This window comes from Callorhinchus milii, unplaced genomic scaffold (assembly GCF_018977255.1).
Source record: "Callorhinchus milii isolate IMCB2004 unplaced genomic scaffold, IMCB_Cmil_1.0 Scaffold1, whole genome shotgun sequence".
NCBI classification, from domain to species: domain Eukaryota; kingdom Metazoa; phylum Chordata; class Chondrichthyes; order Chimaeriformes; family Callorhinchidae; genus Callorhinchus; species Callorhinchus milii.
The window spans coordinates 95444460-95465130 of record NW_024704742.1 but is presented as its reverse complement, the minus strand read 5'-3'; the positions used below and the strand labels follow the sequence as shown (position 1 = coordinate 95465130).

Genomic DNA, 20671 nt, shown 5'->3' with positions numbered 1-20671 from the left:
CTTTCACCCAGCAAGTTGTTCGGATCTGGAATGCATTACCTGAAAGGGTAGTGGACGCCGATTCAATCACAACTTTTAAGAGAGAAGTAGATGGGTATTTGGGGAGGACAGGATTGCAGGGCTATGGAGAGAAAGCGGACCAGTGGGATTGAGTTGGATTGCTCTTTTCGGCGCTGGCGCAGATACGATGGGCCGGATGGCCTCTTTCTATGTTGTATGATTCTATGATTCTATGATTCATATACTTTACACAAATTATTTTGAATTAAGTCATTTGCAAAGTATGTCCTATTTGGTGGTGTTGTCACAAAAACAACGTTCAGTGGGCACCTCAGTTCAGTCAGCTCACTACTGAAACCACTTTTTATAGTCGATTCCTATTTGCATATGAAATGGGTAGTGATCAAAATCCCTAACTCACTTAGAAGAGCAAAATACTCACACTACTGATTGCCCTCAACAGTGATTTCCCACTGCAAATCTCAAATTGAAAACGATAAGTCAGCCATTTTAGTGGAATAGATTTAGACCACAACACTGCTGCCTCCAGTCAAACCTTTCACTGCATAAATCAAAAGGGTGTACTTTCACAGTGCAGTGTCAATAAAACACAGTATCCTCTAGGAATGTATTGTACTGGAAAGACCATTGGGTCAATCTGACCAGTTCTAAAATAAAATTCAGAAAATATGAAATATCCTACAATTCTCATTCAATTGAATTCTAAATAACTGTCTAATTCCCTCTTCAATTTACACGCCTGTAAATAATCTCTCAAGAAAAATAAAATAATAAAATTGGTCACTTCAATCCACGACTGTTTGTGGGACACTGCTGTGCACAATTGGCTGCCGGGTTTTGCCCACAAATATACAGTCAATTCACTGTACAGTCTATTCTGTGAAGCACTTTGAGACGTCTAGAAGACGTGAAAAGCACTATATCAAATGCAAGGTTTATTAATTTGATGACCTACCGGAGTAAAAGCCGTTCAATGTAACTGTCCCTCTGCAATACATAATTAAAATGTAAACCATAAATAAGATCAGAGAACCAATTGATCAGGTTATTTATGGTGCACAGACACTAGGCTTCTCCACACCAGCCTTCGCTCCTCCTAATTCCCACTCCTGTATGCCTCTATTCCCTTCTCCCTCATATATGAATCAAGTTTCCTCTTCAATTCGTCGATTAGTACTTCTAAATAAATATGAATCATTTAACATTTTCTGAAGTAATCAGGTTGTGCTGGAAATAGAACCAGGGCTCCACACCATGTGTTTTCCCAGCCTTCTGACTATGAAAAGCAGCAGATGTGTTTGACTAAACAAACACTGTACTAATCCCAAGAGTTTTTTCATGCATTTTCTATTTAGACAGTGATGACTTTTCTTCACTTCAACACGTTGACTTGTCTTTACCTTTCGCTATGTTTAAAGCATCACATTCCATGTGGAAAAGGTTAGGATCTGTGATATTATGCAAACAAAGTGAAAACTAAAAGAGTTAATTTTAAACATAACTCACTGGCTGTCAAACAACATTATGTAGATTAACTCTGCATTCTGCTCTTTTTAGGGCACTGAATATTTATTTAAACCTCTCATCCGTACAATTCTCCTTCATGTCTGCTAAATCCTCTTGCAATCAATTAATCTCTATATTTGTAGATTAAAGTCGATGGAGATCATACCATGGCAGAGCCTGGGTCAGAATGTAGTATAACTTCTCAATCGTTTACTTGATTCTCCAACAGAAATGCTCATAACCCCAATTGCTCACTGGAACAGAATGAATTCTGTTTATCTGGAGATCATCCTTCTCTGATAGTGGATTTTCAGTCAATCAGTCAGCAAAGGCGAAGCAAACGTTTGAATATGCTGAATAAAATGATTAATGACTTAGTAGGAATTAACTTGGATAAAAATTATGCAAGCTTCACAGTTTTAGTGTTGATCTTCTCGACTGCCCTTAGTTTAAGGGGAGAACAGAAGAAAGAATATGAGTGTGTTAGAAGACTGTAATCCTGGAAAGAACTGAATTCAGGTAATATCATGAAGCTGGAAAGTGAAAGCTTGAACGGTTGAGACCGGCACCTGAACCCTGTATAAAAACATAATTCACTCTCTATAAATATTTGTAAATGTCTGGGTGTGCTGTACAGGGAGAGGGTAAATTTACCAAGAAGCAGAGACCATGACTGGAATCAGCAGGAGTGAGCCAGAGACATGGCCCCTTACTCCAGGGGAATCAGCTGTTACTATTGTACCCTATTGAGAAGACAATGACGCATCTGTTACTTTCCCTGTGCATCTGGGACCAAATAACTTAGAGGAGGGGGTTGTTTGCTGGTGTGGTTTGGGGGGAGGTAGCTCTGTCTTATTGGATGTTGAAATATCAAATGCTTTGTTCACGCTCGGTCTGTATTATTGTGCTTTTTGTTTGGCAATCCTTTCAAAAATCACGAGATCCAAATGACTGCTTGCCAAAGGTCAGGTTTGTAGATGTTGGAAACAGTCGTCAGATTAAACTCAATAAGATCAATGCATCCTGGCAAAAGCAATTCATTGACAAGCTTTTTCTTGCATTTCATTATGTTACTTGTTATTTTTAGCAACGATACTTTAATAATCATTTTTGATTCTCCTAACTGGCAGCAGGGCTTTTAAGACTAGTTAGTGGTCCTTTGTAACCATTCTATATAAAAGTACGTAGCTAAGTAGTTGATTCTTCGTATGGCCAGTCCCAAAACCTGGGACCTCAGGGGAAAACAAAACATTTTTTAATCCTGGTCACATTTCTCTTTTGAGATCTAACAGATAACCCTTCACTTGTGTATTTTGTGCATTAATGTAGATGTGAAACTGTACCAAGTCCTGCCAAAACCTATTTCACACGGCTCTTCAAAATAGAATCATATCATGATGAGCCATTTGTTTCCCATGATAGAGCGAGTAAAATGCATGTGCTGTATGAATTACAATGAGCTGAAACTCTCCAATTCTCTTTCTTTTTACAATCACAGTGTTCGTTCTCTCAAACTCAATGACAACAAATCCTTGGAATAGTAATATTGACTTGCGAATACATCCTGTGTATTTGCAAAGCCCCCCCACCCACAAAAAAAATACAATATACAATGTACAGCTTAGTCAATGTGCTACACAAATTCACAAGTAAGGTGTATTATATTTGAAAAACTTATCTGAACAGCACTTTAAGGACTTTCAACGGATCATGGAAGAATAGTGACAAAACGTTGCGTAGGTCAAAAAAAACCTTTGAAATACCAGCAAAAACTTACCAAGTCATCAAAAATATTTTGTCCATCCCACACCTGTCACTTTGCACCGTACCATTCAATTATTTCATGAGCTGTTTTCGCTTTTTAAAAATAAACTGAAGAAAATTTCCTGAAATACTTTTTAGTACATTAAAAAGGTACAAAACATAAAAACAGTAAAAACAGCAGAAAGAGGTTTGCTCAGAGAGGCCACAGTTGCGAGTCTTTCTGGTGAGTTAAGTGCAGGCGGTGTGCAGGTTCAGGAGCCGGTCAGTTTGTCGAGGATGTAGTGTATTTTACATGTTATCCATTGTCTGAGTGGACAGTAGTATTCGGAGTGAAACTGTTCAAACTCTGGTGTCTGACGGATTTCCCTCAGGAAAGAGGCATCAATGTCGGATTCCAGCAGAACCAACAGGAGAGGGACAGCGAACAGCATTAAGCCCAAACCCACCAGGAGGAGTTTGGCAAAGCTCTTTGCCAGAGCATTCAGCTGGTTGTTGCCAGTCAATAACTTATAGCTTTTGGTGAGAACTTGCCTGACTTCATTCAGTTCTTCCTCCTCTGCAATCAGGAACGCGGTTTCGTCCACATCCAACTCATCGTAGAAGTCCGCTTCCTCTCTCTCAGGGCCCTGTGGGTGACGGTTAAAAAACATGTCGATCCCACCATCCTCTACAGGAGTAGGTAGGACGCTGATGCTTGGATCGTAAACTAGTTCTGATATGGTCAGGGTTTCCTCACTGCTCCTCTCTTCGTTTGCACGTTTGGCCTCACGTGCCTCTTGCACCTCGCTCTGTGACCCTCTCTCAGACTCAGACGTGAGCTGATCATTGTCCCTCAAAGTCATGGCACCTGAAACAGACAAGAAAGAAAATTCAAGTATTTGGATTGATGCCTCTTTGCCACCTTCTTCAATGATAATTGGTTACTTTAAGTTAGGTCTTTCAATTATGAAATGGATGCGAAAGCCCAGAATCAGCCTTTTTACTCTTCTCTAAACTCTCTCCGTTACACCAGTCCTCTTTTGGAAATTGCACAAACATTACTTTCCTCAGAAAATGGTGATTATGTGTTATGATACTAGAGGCAGATTGTGTCAGAGAATTAGAGGTAATGGATAGCTGTCCGGAAAATAAATGTAAGTTGCTGTTGTTGCTGTAAAACAAAATCACCATGCTTAAGATTATCCAAGCCAGATAGAGTTCTACACCACTTGACCTATTGCATTGCCTACTGAGCCATCATGCAAGCCAGTTTCAGTTGCTTTGCGTTACTCCCTGAAAATATATAAATTCAGTCACTGAAAATATATAAATTTTGGCAAAGGTACTATTAACAGTTACTAGGTTCAGCTTTCTAATTAATCTTCCTCACTTATAACTGTGGGTAATTAATCTTGATAAATCCTCTTTTTATTGTAACTGGAACAGATATTCTGGCCTATTAACTCTTAACATTCTCAGTCTGCAAACCCTGGAACTATGAAATGTTTGGAGCATGATATCCTATTGCATTCTGAGCAAGTAAAGTTTGTTTCTGCTACAGCCAAATTATATACAACCCTCAGACAACTTGAGACTCACACAGAATGCATAACTGCAAGGCTTTTTAGTGGAACAATCTTTCAAAAATCTTTTCCTTTATTTTGAACAGTTTGCTATTATTTCTTCCCAGACAATATTAACTTCCTCTAGCTCAAAGTTATTTTACGCATTGCAAACATCTAAAGCACCTCTACCACACAGAAGTGTCCTTCAAGGGATTAGTTTGCATTCATTTTGCCTTTTAATCCTTTTGGAGCTGCTTGTTCGTAAAGACTTTTCTTATCTTTATAAAATGCCACCTACAGCTCAGCTCTTGTTTTTTAAATGTCACTTGGCTTCCATTTGTCTGCTGCTTTGACTTAAGTATTCTCACCTTTGTTCAACAAATTGTAGATTAACATTCATCTCAGGCTATTCTAGCCCTGGCTGTGTTTTTTTAATATAAAAGTTACAAAAGTCATTTTACATATCCCTGAGTAGAGGGTCAGAAGTTGCTAACAGCCTCATTAAGATTCTATGATTTTTTTATTTTCCTGTGTATCTCCTAAAAACTAGAGAGGAACTATTTTCTTCACTGTTATTATCCCCAATACAATTCTTGCAAACCCACACAAAGAGCAGTATTTATTTCTATTTAGCAGCTTTTAACACAAAGACAAAACTGTGCAGTAGCATTGAATAAAACAAACAATTTCATTTCCTTAACACATAAAAGTGCCCAATTTTGCCATGGGTATTTCTTTTCTTTCCCCTCTCTTGGTCGCCTGTTTCTCACATGATCCTGCAACTAAGCTGATGGGCAGGTGTGCCCTGTTCCAATGACTTTGCCAATCCACAGCTAACTACTAGATGGTGTGTGAGAGCAGAGTACTGCAAAGTTATATTTATATAGCGCCTTTCATATCGGGAGGACGTCCCAAGGTCCTGGACAGTCATTGTTTTGGACCCGAATTAAAGGTCAGGATCAGGGAGGGTGGAGGGCGGGGGGAAAGGTGGTTGATCGAAAGCACAGTCGAAGAGGAGGGTCTTGAGATTGGTCTTGAAGGAAGCAAGGGAGGGGGCGAGGCGGAAAGGACTGCGGGATGGAGTTCCAGAGGGTGGGGCAGAGTGGTTTTGCCCACTGTAACACTCTGGGCCACGTGATTTTTATTTCTTCTTGATCACTGGCTCTCTCAAAATCTGACCAATGCAGTTGGTACTGCTTTTCCTGCTTCAAAATGCTTCCAAGGGGACAAATGTAAGCCAATAGGTGATATTATAATAATAATAATCCTTGCATTTGATATAGCACTTTTTATGTCTTCTAGATGTCTCAAAGCGCTTCACAGATTATACTGTAAAGTGAATTGACTGTGTATTTTATGGGCGAAATGCAGCAGCCAATTGCGCACAGCAGTGTCCCACAAACAATTGTGAATTAAGTGACCAAATTATTATTTTTTTCTTTTTTTTGAGGGATTATTATCAGGCATGTGGAGTAAGGAAACTTGCCAAAGGTTTCGCCCTTAGTACCACAGAGGAAACAAATAAAACAGGAGCAATCCATCTCTCCATTTATCTCCAGGAAATTAGCTACTCAATCTCAACTGACAAACCTCCAACTCTCTCGTGGGCAATCCAACACTCAGCATGTAAATAATAATAATGATACTTGCATTTTGATATAGTGCCTTATCAAGTCTTCGACATGACTCAAAGCACTTCACAGAATATACTGTAAAGTGAATTGACTGTATATTTTGTGTAAAAAAACGCGGCAGCCAATTGCACACAACAGTGTCCCACAAACAGTCGTGGATTGAAGTGACTAATTTATTGATTTTTTTCAAGGAATTATTACCCCCGCAAAAGCGATCCGTCAATCGACTAACAACCGAGTCTCTATTTACTGCTAGGTAAACAGAGACATGTGGATTAAGGAAACTCGCCCAACATTTTGCCATGCCGGGAATCAAATCCAGGTCTCTTCCTTGCAAGGCAAGTGCTCTAACACCAAAGCTGTATCATCCCGCCTACTTTTAGCAGGTTTGACCCCACAAAATCCCTCAAAAGGACATAGATAATTCTAACTTATTACGCATTTGTCACAATATATGTTAAAAAAATGCCTGACAAATTGCAAACCGGTGTTGCTTGGCATTTACTGCAGATACAAATACTGGTCTGTGCATAGTATTCCAAGAAACAAAGTAGCTTTAGTTAGCTTCCCCCCATCATCCAGGTGCACCATTTCAATCTATAATCCTGAACTATCCATGCCAATGATTTTTAAAAACCTGCTTATTTTAACAAAAATTTTCTCATCTCCTAAACATCCACAAATTGGTGCTTATTTTTAGATACCTTCACAACAGCAGGGGTTAATATTTTAAAAGAATAAAAGGCTTGCCATTAATGCAGCGAGAATGCGTTCCTTTGTCACAACAGATAAGGGAATTCACTGATGTGTTTGGAGATAGTGTGGCTGTGTTTCACCCAGTGTAATAATGTCCTCCAATCATCTCGCTCGTTTATTTCTTTAATCTCTGATAAGAATCAAAGTTTTATCCACTCTGTGATAATCGGGCACCACTGCCTCCATTATATCATTAATTCCTGTATCATGTTCTAAACTACCACTGTTACAGGTTATGAATCCCTTTCACATTATTCCTATGACACACAGTGAGGAATAATGTGAAAGGAAACCGCTCATTCAGTTTAACTAGTCCATGTATCCCACACAAGCCCCACCCCTCCTATTCCCCTTTAGTCTGTTCTCCCTCTTGTATGTATCATTTTGATTGAGATACATTGATGCTTTTGATATCAAATAATAATTATAACAATCCTTATATGAAATATATCGCCTTTCACATGGGGAGGACTTCTCAAAGCACATCACAGGATATACTGTAAATAATAATTATATAATAATAATAATCCTTGCATTTGATATAGCACCTAATCATGTCTTTGAGATGTCTCAAAGTGCTTCACAGAATATCCTGTTAAGTGAATTGATTGTATATTTTGTGGGCGAAACACGGCAGCCAATTGCGCACAGCAGTGTCCCACAAGCAGTCATGGATTAAGTGACCAATTTATTATTATTAATGACCAGTTTTATTTGTGGAATTGTTGGCCAGGACACCGAATAGACTTTTCAAATAGTGCCATGAGATCTTTAACATCCATCCGAACATGCAAACAGGACCTTGGTTTGACATCTCATACAAAGGAAGGTAACTTTTGACAATTCACCACTGCTTTAGAGTGACAGTCTGGGTTATATGAGTTCCAAGTCTCAACTTGGGGCTTGAACACACAACCTTTTGACTCAGAGGCAGAAGGGCTACCAACCACAGCAATGAATTCCACATTTTAATCACCATCCTCTGTGTGAAGAAGTTCTCCTAAACTCCCTATTAAATCTCCTGCTACCAATCTTAGATGTACCTTTTAAAATCTTAAATATCCCCCAAAATGGAAAGGATGTGTTTACATGGAATGAAGTACAAATACACAGACTCAATAATTTTTAATATAGTCAACAAAAATACCAGCCAGCTCATGAAAGGAGGCAAGCACCTGATTTCCCCGACTAACAGAATGGACCTCCAGGTTTATTTATATTAACCTGGGGAATTTTTCCACCAAATCAAAAATGTATCAAAAGGAAACATTCATGCAGAAACTCAGTTATTATTAAAGAAATGAGACATTACCGATTCCCCTGGCTATGACCTTTGGTCCATGCTTCAATAATCAAATGTACATATCTGTGGAGCAGTGGTTCACCATACAGAGATGAAGGCTGCTCCTGGTAGGGACTTTCAATCGGCCTTTCACCATGATCATCCTTCAGTACTTCAGTCCACAGGCCTAGATGGCAAACATTTTGTCCCCAGTCAAGAAGCCTCACAGTCTCTGCCAGCCAACTCCAACAACAGGGCAAGAAAAGATCCCAGTGTATCCACTGATTGTGAACTCTCTGACCAAGTACTGGGCACAAGGGAAATGATGGCTTTCATTCCAGAGTTATTTATAAAGCACTTGCCATGATCGGAGCTGAAATCCTGTACCAAACACGATTTAGAATAAATACTATTACATTTTCTTTGTCTTTGATCTTTGAATGACTGTTCAATATTATTTGTTTTCTTTATTTATTCCCCCCTGGCTCATTCATCCCGTAACCTGCTCACTGACTGTGACTACACTCTGACCCAGTCACCAGGTAATGTTTGAGAGTTGCCTGGGGAAATATTTTCCTACACAGTGAAGAGAAACTCTTAGCTCCAGGTATCACCATTGCAGTAAAGTTCAGACTGAGAATTCAGCAGAAGCTGAGTGCATATCACCACTCGCTAACAACAATAATAACAAAAACTAGAGCTATACCTTGTCCCTATATGGAATATAATTATTACACCATGTTTTAAAAATCTTGGAATATATATATAGGTGTGAAATTTCTTAACCTGCCTGACCCTCATCTTTGAATGACAATTCAAGCACCCAAGCACATGAAAGGCAAACCTGTCCCCCTTCAAAATATAGGGCCACAGGAACGGTCATTCAGAACTCTGCAGCTCGTGTACTGTCCCGCACCAGGCTTCACGACCGTATCACTCCACCCTCGCTCGCCTCCACTGGCTCCCCATCCCCCAGAGGATCGAATTCAAGATCCTCATCCTAACCTACAAGGCCATTCACGGCCTTGCTCCCTCCTACCTCTCTGACCTACTATCCCCCTACTTACCTACCCGTACCCTCCATTCCTCTGGCTCCGGTCTGCTCCACATCCCCCGCCCCAACCGCCGGGCCGGGCCTTCAGCTTCTCAGCCCCTAGGCTCTGGAACTCTATCCCCAGTGCCTTCGCCGCCTCCTCCCTTTCCTCCTTCAAGGCCGGTCTCACACAAGACCTTTCTCTTTGACCGTGCCTTCAGCTCCCCTCTCGACTCTCTACCCCCTCCTCGCTCCCTCCCTTCCCTCCCCTCACCCTGACCATTTCCCCCTGCTCGGGTCCTGACCCAACTGTACAGCGCCTTGGGACGTCCTCCCGACGTGAAAGGCGCTCAATAAATGGAATCTTGTTGTTGTTATTGTTGTAAAGTAAGGCAGCAGGGAGAAGGAATGTGATACAGCAGCAGCAAACATTTATATATATGTATATTTATATATTTATAACATTTATATATCTTGTATATTCAAAGATTTTTAAAACATGTAATTACATTCCAGATTCAGGGACAAGGTATTCCTCCTGTCACAGCACAGTTAGTGACAAAATCCTCTCAGAAGGGAAATACAACACTGAGCAATCTAATGTACTCTTCATGGTAACCATCCAATTCACAAAGGTTCAACGGAAGAATGACTGCAATTATTAGCAAAAGAACATTACTGACGTTTATTTTATTTAATCCAGTCACTGTAACCAATCTTTAATCCTTTTTATAACCTTCTACTTAAGCTTATACAGGCAATGAAGAATTGTGTCAGAGCAGCATTCTGTAGACCAAAGGAATTTGTTGTCTTCACAGAAAAGCATTTGGTATCTTCTCTTATTACTGTGCGCACAATGCAATATCATAAATCACTTAGAAACACATCATGAAGTTAGATGCCTGTGATGGCATTGTAGCAAAACTAATGCTCTTTTTCTACTAAAGTTAGGCAAACCTTCACTATTCCTTTTGTGGAGTAAAGTAAGTCAAGTTTCCTTACTCCATAAAACTCCACAAAATTTACTGCAGTATATTGTGTGAAGCTCTTTGAGACGTCCCGAAGACACGATAAGGCTCTAGATCAAATGTAAGGGCTATTATTATTAGGAACATAGGAACAGAACTGGGCCATTAGGCCCCTCGAGCCTATTCTGCCATTATATTAAATCATGACTGATCTGTACTTCAACTCCAAATTACCCATCTTAGGCCTTTAAATTAAGTGAAATGCACAATGTTAACAATGATCCAATTTGAGTTGAAACAGGTTGTTATACAGTAGCAAAAGTGATAAGTCACACACCTATTAATAACTAATATGTATCATATATAGTAGCATGAAGTTTTTGTTTAAATTTTTGTATTCATTTCTGAAACTAAAGGGATAGTTTTATCTGTGTAGGCATTGTGATAAAATGTATTCAATGGGCAACTATCACTTCTGATACTAATAATAATCCTTGCATTTGATATAGTGCCTTATCACGTCTTTCAGATGTCTCAAAGCACTTCACAGAATATACTGTAAAAGTAAATTGTCTGTATATTTTGTGGGCAAAACGCGGCAGCCAATTGTGCAAAACAGTGAGACTTTTCTGTTCCTGTCCCCGACTTGCTGAGCAGGAAGCAACTTGTTATGTATCACAATCGCCTCTCCGATGCTCAATGTGAAATCAAAGTAGACCAGTTTAATTCAGGACAGCTGCATAGTTTCCATGATGTCATTTACTATTTTGATGTTGCTTACAGGCTGATCCTCCACTCCATTTCCCTCAGAGAAATGTATATATCCTGTGACTCGCAGTTTGCATATTCAAGTCTGCGGGAAGGGGGATTGCTGGAGAAGCATTAGCTGTAGGTCCTGATTCAGAGTAAAGCCTCTGCAAGCGCCTGTTATATTTTGGGGGTGGATGTCACATGGTTAATATCCTCAGCATTTGACAATGTGGTTTCTGTTGGCCCTTTATATCTATTTATTTCATACAGAGTATGAATATAAATACAATTTATATTTGCTGTCCTTCAGATGAGATGTTAAACCGAGTTCCCATCTGCCTGTTCAGTGGACGTTAAAGATCCTATGGCTCTATTCAAAAAGAGAAGGGAGTATTAGCCAACAATCCCCCAAATAAAATTGGCCCCTCTGTTTGTGGGACATTGCTGTGTGCCTTGTTTCGCCCACATTCACTTCAGTTTGCAATTTATCCTGTGAAGTACTTTGAGACGTCTGTATCAAACGTAAGAACTGTTGTTATTTTTGGTCAACAGAATTCCTAAACACTACGGCAATTTCTGTGTCGCTTAAAATCCACCAGTTATAGTCCTGCTCTGCCCATCATCAGTTGAGGACAGATGCTCCCTACCACATTATCTGCCATGTGCTAATTATCACATCACAAATCCCGCCTCCCCCACCCCGTGCCCCACACTCACACATTTTATACCCAGATTGCAATTGCCACCTGCTTTAGCTGTTAAATTTCCCCTCTCAACTGCAGCTATGTCCTCCATTGGCATTAACGACACTCCTCCAACCAGCTTCACAGGCCTCTCCTTGCAAAACATTTAGTATTCTCTTGTTAGTTTTTCTTTTGAATGACCACAGTTCACTCTCAGCCACATCTCTTATAACAGTTATGTTTTCACAGGCTCCTTCTGCTCGAATTCCAATACTTCCTTCCTAGTGCTCCTTTTAGGTCAACCTGGTGCAGTGGTAGCATTCTCGCCTCTGGGTTCAAGCTCCATAAATTCACTACCCTCTGAGTGAAGAAATGTTTCCTCAACTCTGTTCTAAAAGGCTGACCCTTAATTTTAAGACTGTGACCCCTGGTTATAGATTCTCCTACCAGTGGAAACAGACCCTCAGTGTCTACTTTATCCAGCCCTTTAAGAATCTTATGTTTGTGTGAAGTGAATGCTTCTGAGACTCCCATCACTTACTGTGGGAGAATGGTTTTAGCCAGAGCCTGTGAAGATGCAATATCAACATCCTGGCTTCTAGGCAGTGAGAAGCAGAAAGCATCTCTATTCCCAGTGTGAGAGCAGCATTTTAGCTCTTCTTAAAACAGATGTTGACTTATATTTGAGTCTGATAAAACACTGCTCCCACACTGTTGGTGGGCAGGGCTGTCCTGGGCAAGTTCTAAACAGTGTGCAACAGAAACTCCTGTTGTGTTTTGGAGCCCTGTCAGCCCAAAGTATAAATGATATTGCACTCGACGTAAAATTACTTTGAAAACATCTGAGCTTATGCTGCAACATGTTCCTTTTCTTGGTTAATCTTTATATTTCATTTTCTTTTCCCCTTCACCCATTAACCACTGATCGTCCATGGTCCTCAGCTCATTCTTATCTACCACAGCATTCCTGCCTGCCCTCCAAATCTAGTTTAAATGAATCACAAACATCATATTTATGTTCTTCGCCTGCAGCTTAGTTCCTCATCTACTTATGTGCAGTTCATCATTCCTGAAGTGGTACCTTCTGCCTGAAAACATCACCCCAGTTATCAACAACTTCCATTCCCTCCTGTACACACCATTTGACTAAGCACTCATTGAAGTCAATTATTCTGCTCATTCTTTCCATGGCCCTATTTCCTGATTCATTTGGCTCATCTCCCAGCTTTCCATTTCCTTACTTCTGCCTTGTCATATCTGAGAGGGTAAATGGATTGGACAGCTCTGGTGCATTTTCATGTATTTTATCCACCTCAGTTCACTCAAATTGTGCTTCAGTCAATCGTGAACTGGCTCACTTCAGGGAACGTCAACATACAAGCAAATCTTTGGTGTAGGTCACAGAAATGGCGCTGCACATGCACAGGGCAGAAACAAACAGGCACAGTTTCTTACCGACAACATCCACTGTTGCCTTAATGCACCATTTTTCTGCTGGAAGAAAGTTGAAGTGCCTTTCAGCAACTGAGAGATTAAAAGCAGGGCATTCCTGCTCTAATTCCCAGGGATTTAAGCATATGTGGAGCATATATTAAGCATATGTGGAGTCCCGTAGCTCAGTGATAAGAGCACTTCCTCGCAAGTGAGAGACCTGAGTTTGATTCACGTCAGGGCGAAACGTTGGGCAAGTTTCCTTACTCCTCATGCCTCTGTTTATCTATGCAGTAAGTAGGAACCCAGTTAGTCAATTAGCGGATCGTGTTTCCGGGGGTAATAATTCCTTCAACAAAAAAAAATACATTGCTCACTTCAATCCACAACTGTTTGTGAGACACTGCTGTGTGCAATTGGTGACTGAGTTTCACCCACAAAATATACAGTCAATTCACTTTACAGTATATTCTGTGAACCGCTTTTAGACATCTAGAAGGCATGACAACAACAACAACAACAAGATTCCATTTATAAAGCGCCTTTCATGTCAGGAGGACGTCCCAAGGCGCTGCACAGTTGGGTCATGACCTGAGCAGGGGGAAATGGTCAGGGTGAGGGGAGGGAAGGGAGGGAGCGAGGAGGGGGGAAATGGTCAGGGTGAGGGGAGGGAAGGGAGGGAGCGAGGAGGGGGGAAATGGTCAGGGTGAGGGGAGGGAAGGGAGGGAGCGAGGAGGGGGGAAATGGTCAGGGTGAGGGGAGGGAAGGGAGGGAGCGAGGAGGGGGAAGAGAGTCGAGAGGGAGCTGAAGGCTCGGTCAAAGAGAAAGGTTTTGAGACCGGCCTTGAAGGAGGAGAGGGAGGAAGCAAGGCGAAGGCACTGGGGGATAGAGTTCCAGAGCCTCGGGGCTGAGAGGCTGAAGGCCCGACCACCGATGGTAGGGCGATTGGGGCGGGGGACGTGGAGCAGACCGGAGCCGGAGGAACGGAGGGTACGGGCAGGTAGGTAGGGGGATAGTAGGTTGGAGAGGTAGGAGGGAGCAAGGCCGTGAATGGCCTTGTGGGTGAGGATGAGGATCTTGAAATCAAATAAGGCTCTATATCAAATGCAAGGATTATTATTGTATCTAGAACTCTATTGATCATTTCTGAACACTGGTTAAATTTTTTTAATTTTACTGCATAGCCAGTCGCACAACATTACCACAACTACACCGACTGTAAAGCCTCCAGCTCATAAGCATGATGTAAGTTCAAATACCGTTTGGTTATGCATCAGAGGACGTTAAGACAATGAAAGTGCAGCCATCTCTTTCATCTCTTCTCTACTCCCTACTGGACAGCAGACTGGTTGTGTGTAAATGTAACTGAGCTCTCACCATCCACACCAGAATGTTCTTGAGAATCGCTGGGGGAAGGGAGTTGCGAATCCAGATTCTCAACATCAGTTATCAGCTGCCTGCATAAAGAATACGAACTTCGGCTCTGTGCTAGTGTGCATCTGGAAAAGATTACAGTCTAATAAGTATTGCGTTGTCACAAATCTTACAACACGATAATAACAATTTTCATTTATATAGCACCTTTTACATAGGGTAACAACTTTTCAGAGATGGTGCAAGACACCAAGCACAAAGGGCAGGAGAAGGAGGAGGTGACAGGAGCACAGTCAAAGAGATAGGTTTACAGGAGGCTTTTAAAGACAGATTTAGAAGGGCAAGGTGGAGGGATTTAAGGAAGGGCTTCCAGAATTATGGGCATAGTGTTTGAAGGATTGGATACCCTGAGTGGGCCAAAGTGGGTGAGGAATGCACCCAGACCCAGGTTTGCTTTACAGAGACGGCAAGCAGGAGAGTGAGGCTGGAGAATGTTACAGAGATCGGGCAGCTCAGGACACATAGGGATGTGTAGGTAAGAATGGCTCTTGTTATCCAGGATATTGGGATCATAGTGCCATGGGATCTTTAACGTCCCCCTGAACAGGCTAATCTACCAGCACTCATAACTGACCATACTGCCATCAGTTTACTCAGCTCAGAGCACAGAGCATGATCAAATATTGCTCACACTTTCCTGCTCTCTCTGATTTGATGATACACTACCTTGTGTGCATAGCCCCAACCCTCTTCCCCCTCAGAAAAAAACGTCTTATATTCTAGTATCAGTAGTAAATGTGAACAAGTCAGACATTTTGTTTCTAATGTCACTCAGTGTTTACTAACCAGGATTGCTGGAGAAAAGGTGGGGCCCTTTGCATGACCACATCTATTTGTACTTTACCTGTGGACTTCGGGAGGGCTGCGCTGAATATTGGAACTTGCCTCAATGACTTCTTTGGCAACTCTTCCACTACAACCAACAAGATGCAGTTTGTTTTTTTAATCAGAGTTATTAAATGACAATTTTTCCTTTTTTTGAAAATAACACCATACGTTTAACGCCTTTAAATTTGAGGAACTAAAACATGTAGTGTACCAGCTTTGGTCTGTATCTTGCTACGTGTGAATGGATGCAAACAGTCAAAACAGGAAAATCTCATTAGAACGCGATCATCTGGGTCCAATCCAAAGGGCAAAAGGAATAACCAACTTCTGGGCCATAAAGTTATTGCTGATGTTACTTCCTAAGTGCTGGGCATGCTCACTACATGCATAAAACATCTGCTTCATGAAGTGTCATCAGTATTGCTGCCTGCTCATAAGAAATAACATCAGCAACATTCAAATTGCATTTGTACAGCACTTTTCACGTCGGGAGGAATATCATGTGCAAAAAGTGGTAACCTGGCGCTCTGGAAGTTGACCACTTTCTATCACACGTAATTATCAAATGAGCACCAGAAATCTGGTTTTACTGCGTCTCCAGTTGTCCCAGGTCCAAGGTATGGCTCTTCGGGGGAGGGGAAGAAGACACTCGTTTTCTAACAAGAACAGGTTCTACTTTGTGAGATTCAGCATTGTAATAACCCAGAGCTTTAAATCATAGGATTATTCTTGTTCAATATCCTTTTGAAGATAGAGTGCACACTGTGTTCGAAACATGGCTATAGTGCTTGATTATGTGGAGTCCTGTAGCTCAGTGGTTAGAGCACTCACTTTGCAAGTGAGAGACCTGAGTTCAATTCCAGGCCGGGCGAAACCTTGGGAAAGTTTCCTTACTCCACACGCCTAATAATAATCCCTCCAAAAAAACAAAACAATAATAAATTGGTCATTTTCAATCCGCGACTGTCTGTGGGACATTGCTGTGCGCAATTGGCTGCCGCGTTCACCCACAAATATACAGTCAATTCACTTTACAGTATATTCTGTGAAGCGCTTTGGGACGTCCTCCTGACGTGAAAAGCGCTATATCAAATGCAAGGAATATTATTATTATTATTGTTATTAATATTTTAATAATGTAACTTAAGTCAATTAAGATAACTTGAAACCTAGATAACCCATTAAATAGCTTACTTTGACCAATAGCAACTTTTCAGAGTCACCCTATGTGAGATCAAACTGACTGAGCACAGACAGACCAACAACAAGTTACATTTATATATGGCCTGTTATTGGAAGGATGTCCCAAGGTGCTGATTTGCACCTGAGCTGCGGATTGGCATCAAGAAAGGTGGAGGATAGTGAGGGAATAAATCTGGGCCTTAACTAGTCTGTATGGCTCAGTACCACTTTAGGGCTGTCATTTGCAATAACCATTTACCATGTGCAAACTGAAAATAATTGCAATGTGTAATAACAAATAAATGACACCCTGTAAGTAAAGGTATTGCACAATGTAGTGCTGAGCCAAACTGACTGGGACAATCTCTCGCCTTTGCATGTTTGTAAATTTCTAAGCATCAGTCATTGTGTATTATTGGTACTCATTTTAGATATGCTCAAGTGCTGAATTTATTTGCCCAGATTAGTGTAGCATCCTTTCTGTTCCCATTCCCTTAAAAACTGCCACCATCACTCCCACCTTGAAAAAACCCTCCCTTGATGCGTCGCAGCTATCAAGCTACCGGCCCACCTCCAACCTCCCCTTCCTGTCCAAGGTCCTGGAAAGAGTTGTCGCCTCCCAGCTGCGCTCTTTCCTCTCCAACTATTCACTATTCGAACCGCTTCAGTCGGGTTTCCGTGCTGCCCATAGCACAGAAACTGCCCTGGTCAAGGTCACCAATGACTTCCTGATCATCTGTGACCAGGGCTCCCTCTGCCTCCTCGTCCTCCTCGACCTATCGGCAGCATTCGATACGGTCGACCATGCTATCCTCCTCCACCGCTTTTCCCCCCCCAACTAAACCTTCAAGGCCCTGTCCTTGAGTGGTTTAGGTCGTACCTCTCCCACCGTCTTTCTACTAACGGCTTTTCCTCCAGCCCCCGCACTGTCTCGTGCGGTGTCCCTCAGGGCTCTGTCCTCGGTCCCCTCCTCTTCACCCTCTATATGCTCCCCCTTGGTGACATCATCCGCAGACATGGGGTTAACTTCCACATGTATGCGGATGACACCCAACTCTATCTTTCCTCCTCTACCCTCAACTCCATGACCACCGATGTCCTGACAGCTGCCTGTCCGACATCGAGTCCTGATAACTTTCTTCAGCTCAACGTGCGTAAAACTGAGGCCCTCCTGATTGGCTCACGTCAGCATCAGCATCCAAGGCTGCACTCTCCACCTCTCAAAGCAGTCAGGAACCTCTGTGTTCTGTTCGACCCTGAGCTGTCCTTTCTCCCTCATATCCGCGCCACAACTGGCACCGCCTTCCATCACCTCCGGAATGTCACCAGACTACGGCACTACCTCACCCCTCACGCTGCTGAAACTCTGGTCCACGCCTTTATCACCTCAAGGCTGGACTATGGGAACTCTCTCCTCGCCGGCCTTCCTGGCACCTCCCTCCACAAGCTGCAGGTCATTCAGAACTCTGCAGCTCGTGTACTGTCGCGCACCAGGACCACATCACTCCCACCCTCGCTCACCTCCACTGGCTCCCCATCCCCCAGAGGATCAGGATCCTCATCCTCACCTACAAGGCCATTCACGGCCTTGCTCCCTCCTACCTCTCCGACCTACTATCCCCCTACCTACCTGCCCGTACCCTCCGTTCCTCTGGCTCCGGTCTACTGCACATCCCCCGCCCCAACCGTCCTACCATCGGTGGGCGGGCCTTCAGCCTCTCAGCCCCGAGGCTCTGGAACTCTATCCCCCAGTGCCTTCGCCGCCTCCTCCTTTTCCTCCTTCAAGGCCGGTCTCAAGACCTTTCTCTTTGACCGTGCCTTCAGCTCCCCTCTCGACTCTCTACCCCCTCCTCGCTCCCTCCCTTCCCTCCCATCACCCTGACCATTTCCCCCCTGCTCGGGTCCTGACCCAACTGTACAGCGCCTTGGGACGTCCTCCCGACATGAAAGGCGCTCAATAAATGGAATCTTGTTGTTGTTGTTGTTGTTTCACATGCAATTTAAATAATGCTATCCAAATAAAATATTAATCAAGCACTATAGGGGTTGCGTGATGTTTTGCTCTCAAGAAAACAAAGATGCTGAAATGAAAATCATGCTGCTGTCAGGAGTAAAAGAAAGAAAGAGAGAGGAACAATGGATACGTCAACAGAAAACAAGATTCACTGTAGGGAAATGGATTCAGCTCCCCCCTCCAACCCTCCTCATCCCCCTTCCCTGGCTAACAAAAGCTTTTATATAAAGTTGAGGAAAGCATTGTGAGAACAAGAAATGATTTAGACTGAGGTAAAGTAATAGTTTCACTCTTTTCTTTGTTCTGTTTCCTTCAAAAAAATACCATTTGGAAATGAGCTTCTTACGTTTCTTATTACTACACTGCGACTAGCACTTTTCTCACATCACTAGCATTGCTTCTGAATCCTTCTGGTGTAAATGATTTCCATTATATATTTTATGAAGACTTTAAATTCTGCATTTGCTGGGTGGCAAGGGCAGAATCTTGAACAGTGATATATCATGTTTACCAAGTCCACCATTTCCTTACCATGTGATCTGCGGTATAGTAAAGGTTGGAAAACGCCCTTCGCAAGCTTGCTAAGGTCAAATTATTTTACACCTTTAATGAGCTGAAAAATCAATGACTATGGTCAGCTTGCAGTGAACGGGCTCCACTGTGCAACCCTGTTACAAGTGAATTTGCATTATAAGTAAATATATGGTATATGGCGTGCACTGAACTTCGAATTGGAGAAAACAATATACGTTTGGCGTAAACAGGCTTTACTTGTGGTGAGTGTTTAGTGAGTGTAATCTCTTTACATCTGAGACACTGACTGAAGTGCTCTCACATGATAATATTTAACTGGAAAGGATATTGAAGGGTTTAGAAGTGTGCAATTTCTCTGACTGGCTGGCTTGCAAGCCATATTTGCCTTATACACTGATCTTGCTACTTGATCCAGCGATTTAGGTTTCTTGGGGAAAAATACAATTAAATCAAGTAAGAAGTTTATTAAAGCTGCTTTTGTAATGAAGGGAAAAACTCACCTGAAACGAAACCTCTTGCCTTTAAAAAAGATGTTGCTGCTGGAGACAGTCTTGATCTGACTGGATTTCGCATATCTAGAAGCACAATTGAAAAAGTGTAAGTGCATTTCCTTATGAAGTATACTGTGTATCATGTTTACCTACAAAAGAATAATCAAAACACGACGGTAATTACTCTGTGAAGTGTATTGAGACCCTTTTGACAAAAAAAGTTCAAGCACTCTGACACTCTACCCTGTGTGAAGAGCGCTATATAAATGCAACCTATTGTTGTTATATAAAAATATAAGTTATTTTCTTGTTTTCGTACTGCATCAGTGTGGATTACTGGAACATCGGCTGCACTCTTTTTCCATCTTAGATTCAATTCAACGGCGTGTGCCATTGCTCTGTCTGGGTGGTTTTGACAGACTCTGCAGTGAGAGGGACATATCATGGGATGGGAGAAGGAGAGTACATGAGGCTAATATCTTGCCATTGCTTTAGCATAGTGCTGCACCCTCACCAAACACAGCACAAAGGAAATCAGGAACAGGAGAAGGACATTCAATCCACTGACTCACTTTCAAATACATTAAATTGGATACACTAGATGCTTTTATAACATTGTGTTGGGTATCGACTGAAAGACAGAGTTACCAACACTGTAATAATTGGAGAAACCTGAAGCCAGTAAGACCATATTACAAAGGATAGATTCCATTAAACAGTACAATACAAAATTACATTTGTGCAGTGCTTTGCATGTCGGGAGGATGTCCCAAAGCACTGAACAGTTCCAAGGGGTGGGGGCAGAGAGGCTGAAAG

At 42.0% G+C, this 20671-nt stretch overlaps 1 protein-coding gene across 2 annotated transcripts in view; it reads right to left on the bottom strand.

The window, feature by feature from the left end:
- Positions 1 to 3542: 3542 nt before the first annotated feature.
- The window catches only part of frmd3 (FERM domain containing 3), a 110082-nt gene continuing 92953 nt past the window's right edge, over positions 3543 to 20671 (bottom strand). The window contains exons 11-16 of one of the 2 annotated variants that reach the window (XM_007906830.2): positions 19865 to 19939; positions 15651 to 15719; positions 14744 to 14871; positions 11352 to 11379; positions 10654 to 10665; positions 3543 to 4089 (exon numbers count right to left, since the gene is read on the bottom strand). In XM_007906830.2, the coding sequence (XP_007905021.1) occupies positions 3543 to 4089; positions 10654 to 10665; positions 11352 to 11379; positions 14744 to 14871; positions 15651 to 15719; positions 19865 to 19939 (859 nt within the window). Of the gene's footprint in view, positions 4139 to 10653; positions 10666 to 11351; positions 11380 to 14743; positions 14872 to 15650; positions 15720 to 19864; positions 19940 to 20671 lie in introns of both variants that reach the window. The other variant, XM_007906829.2, reaches the window with a different exon arrangement.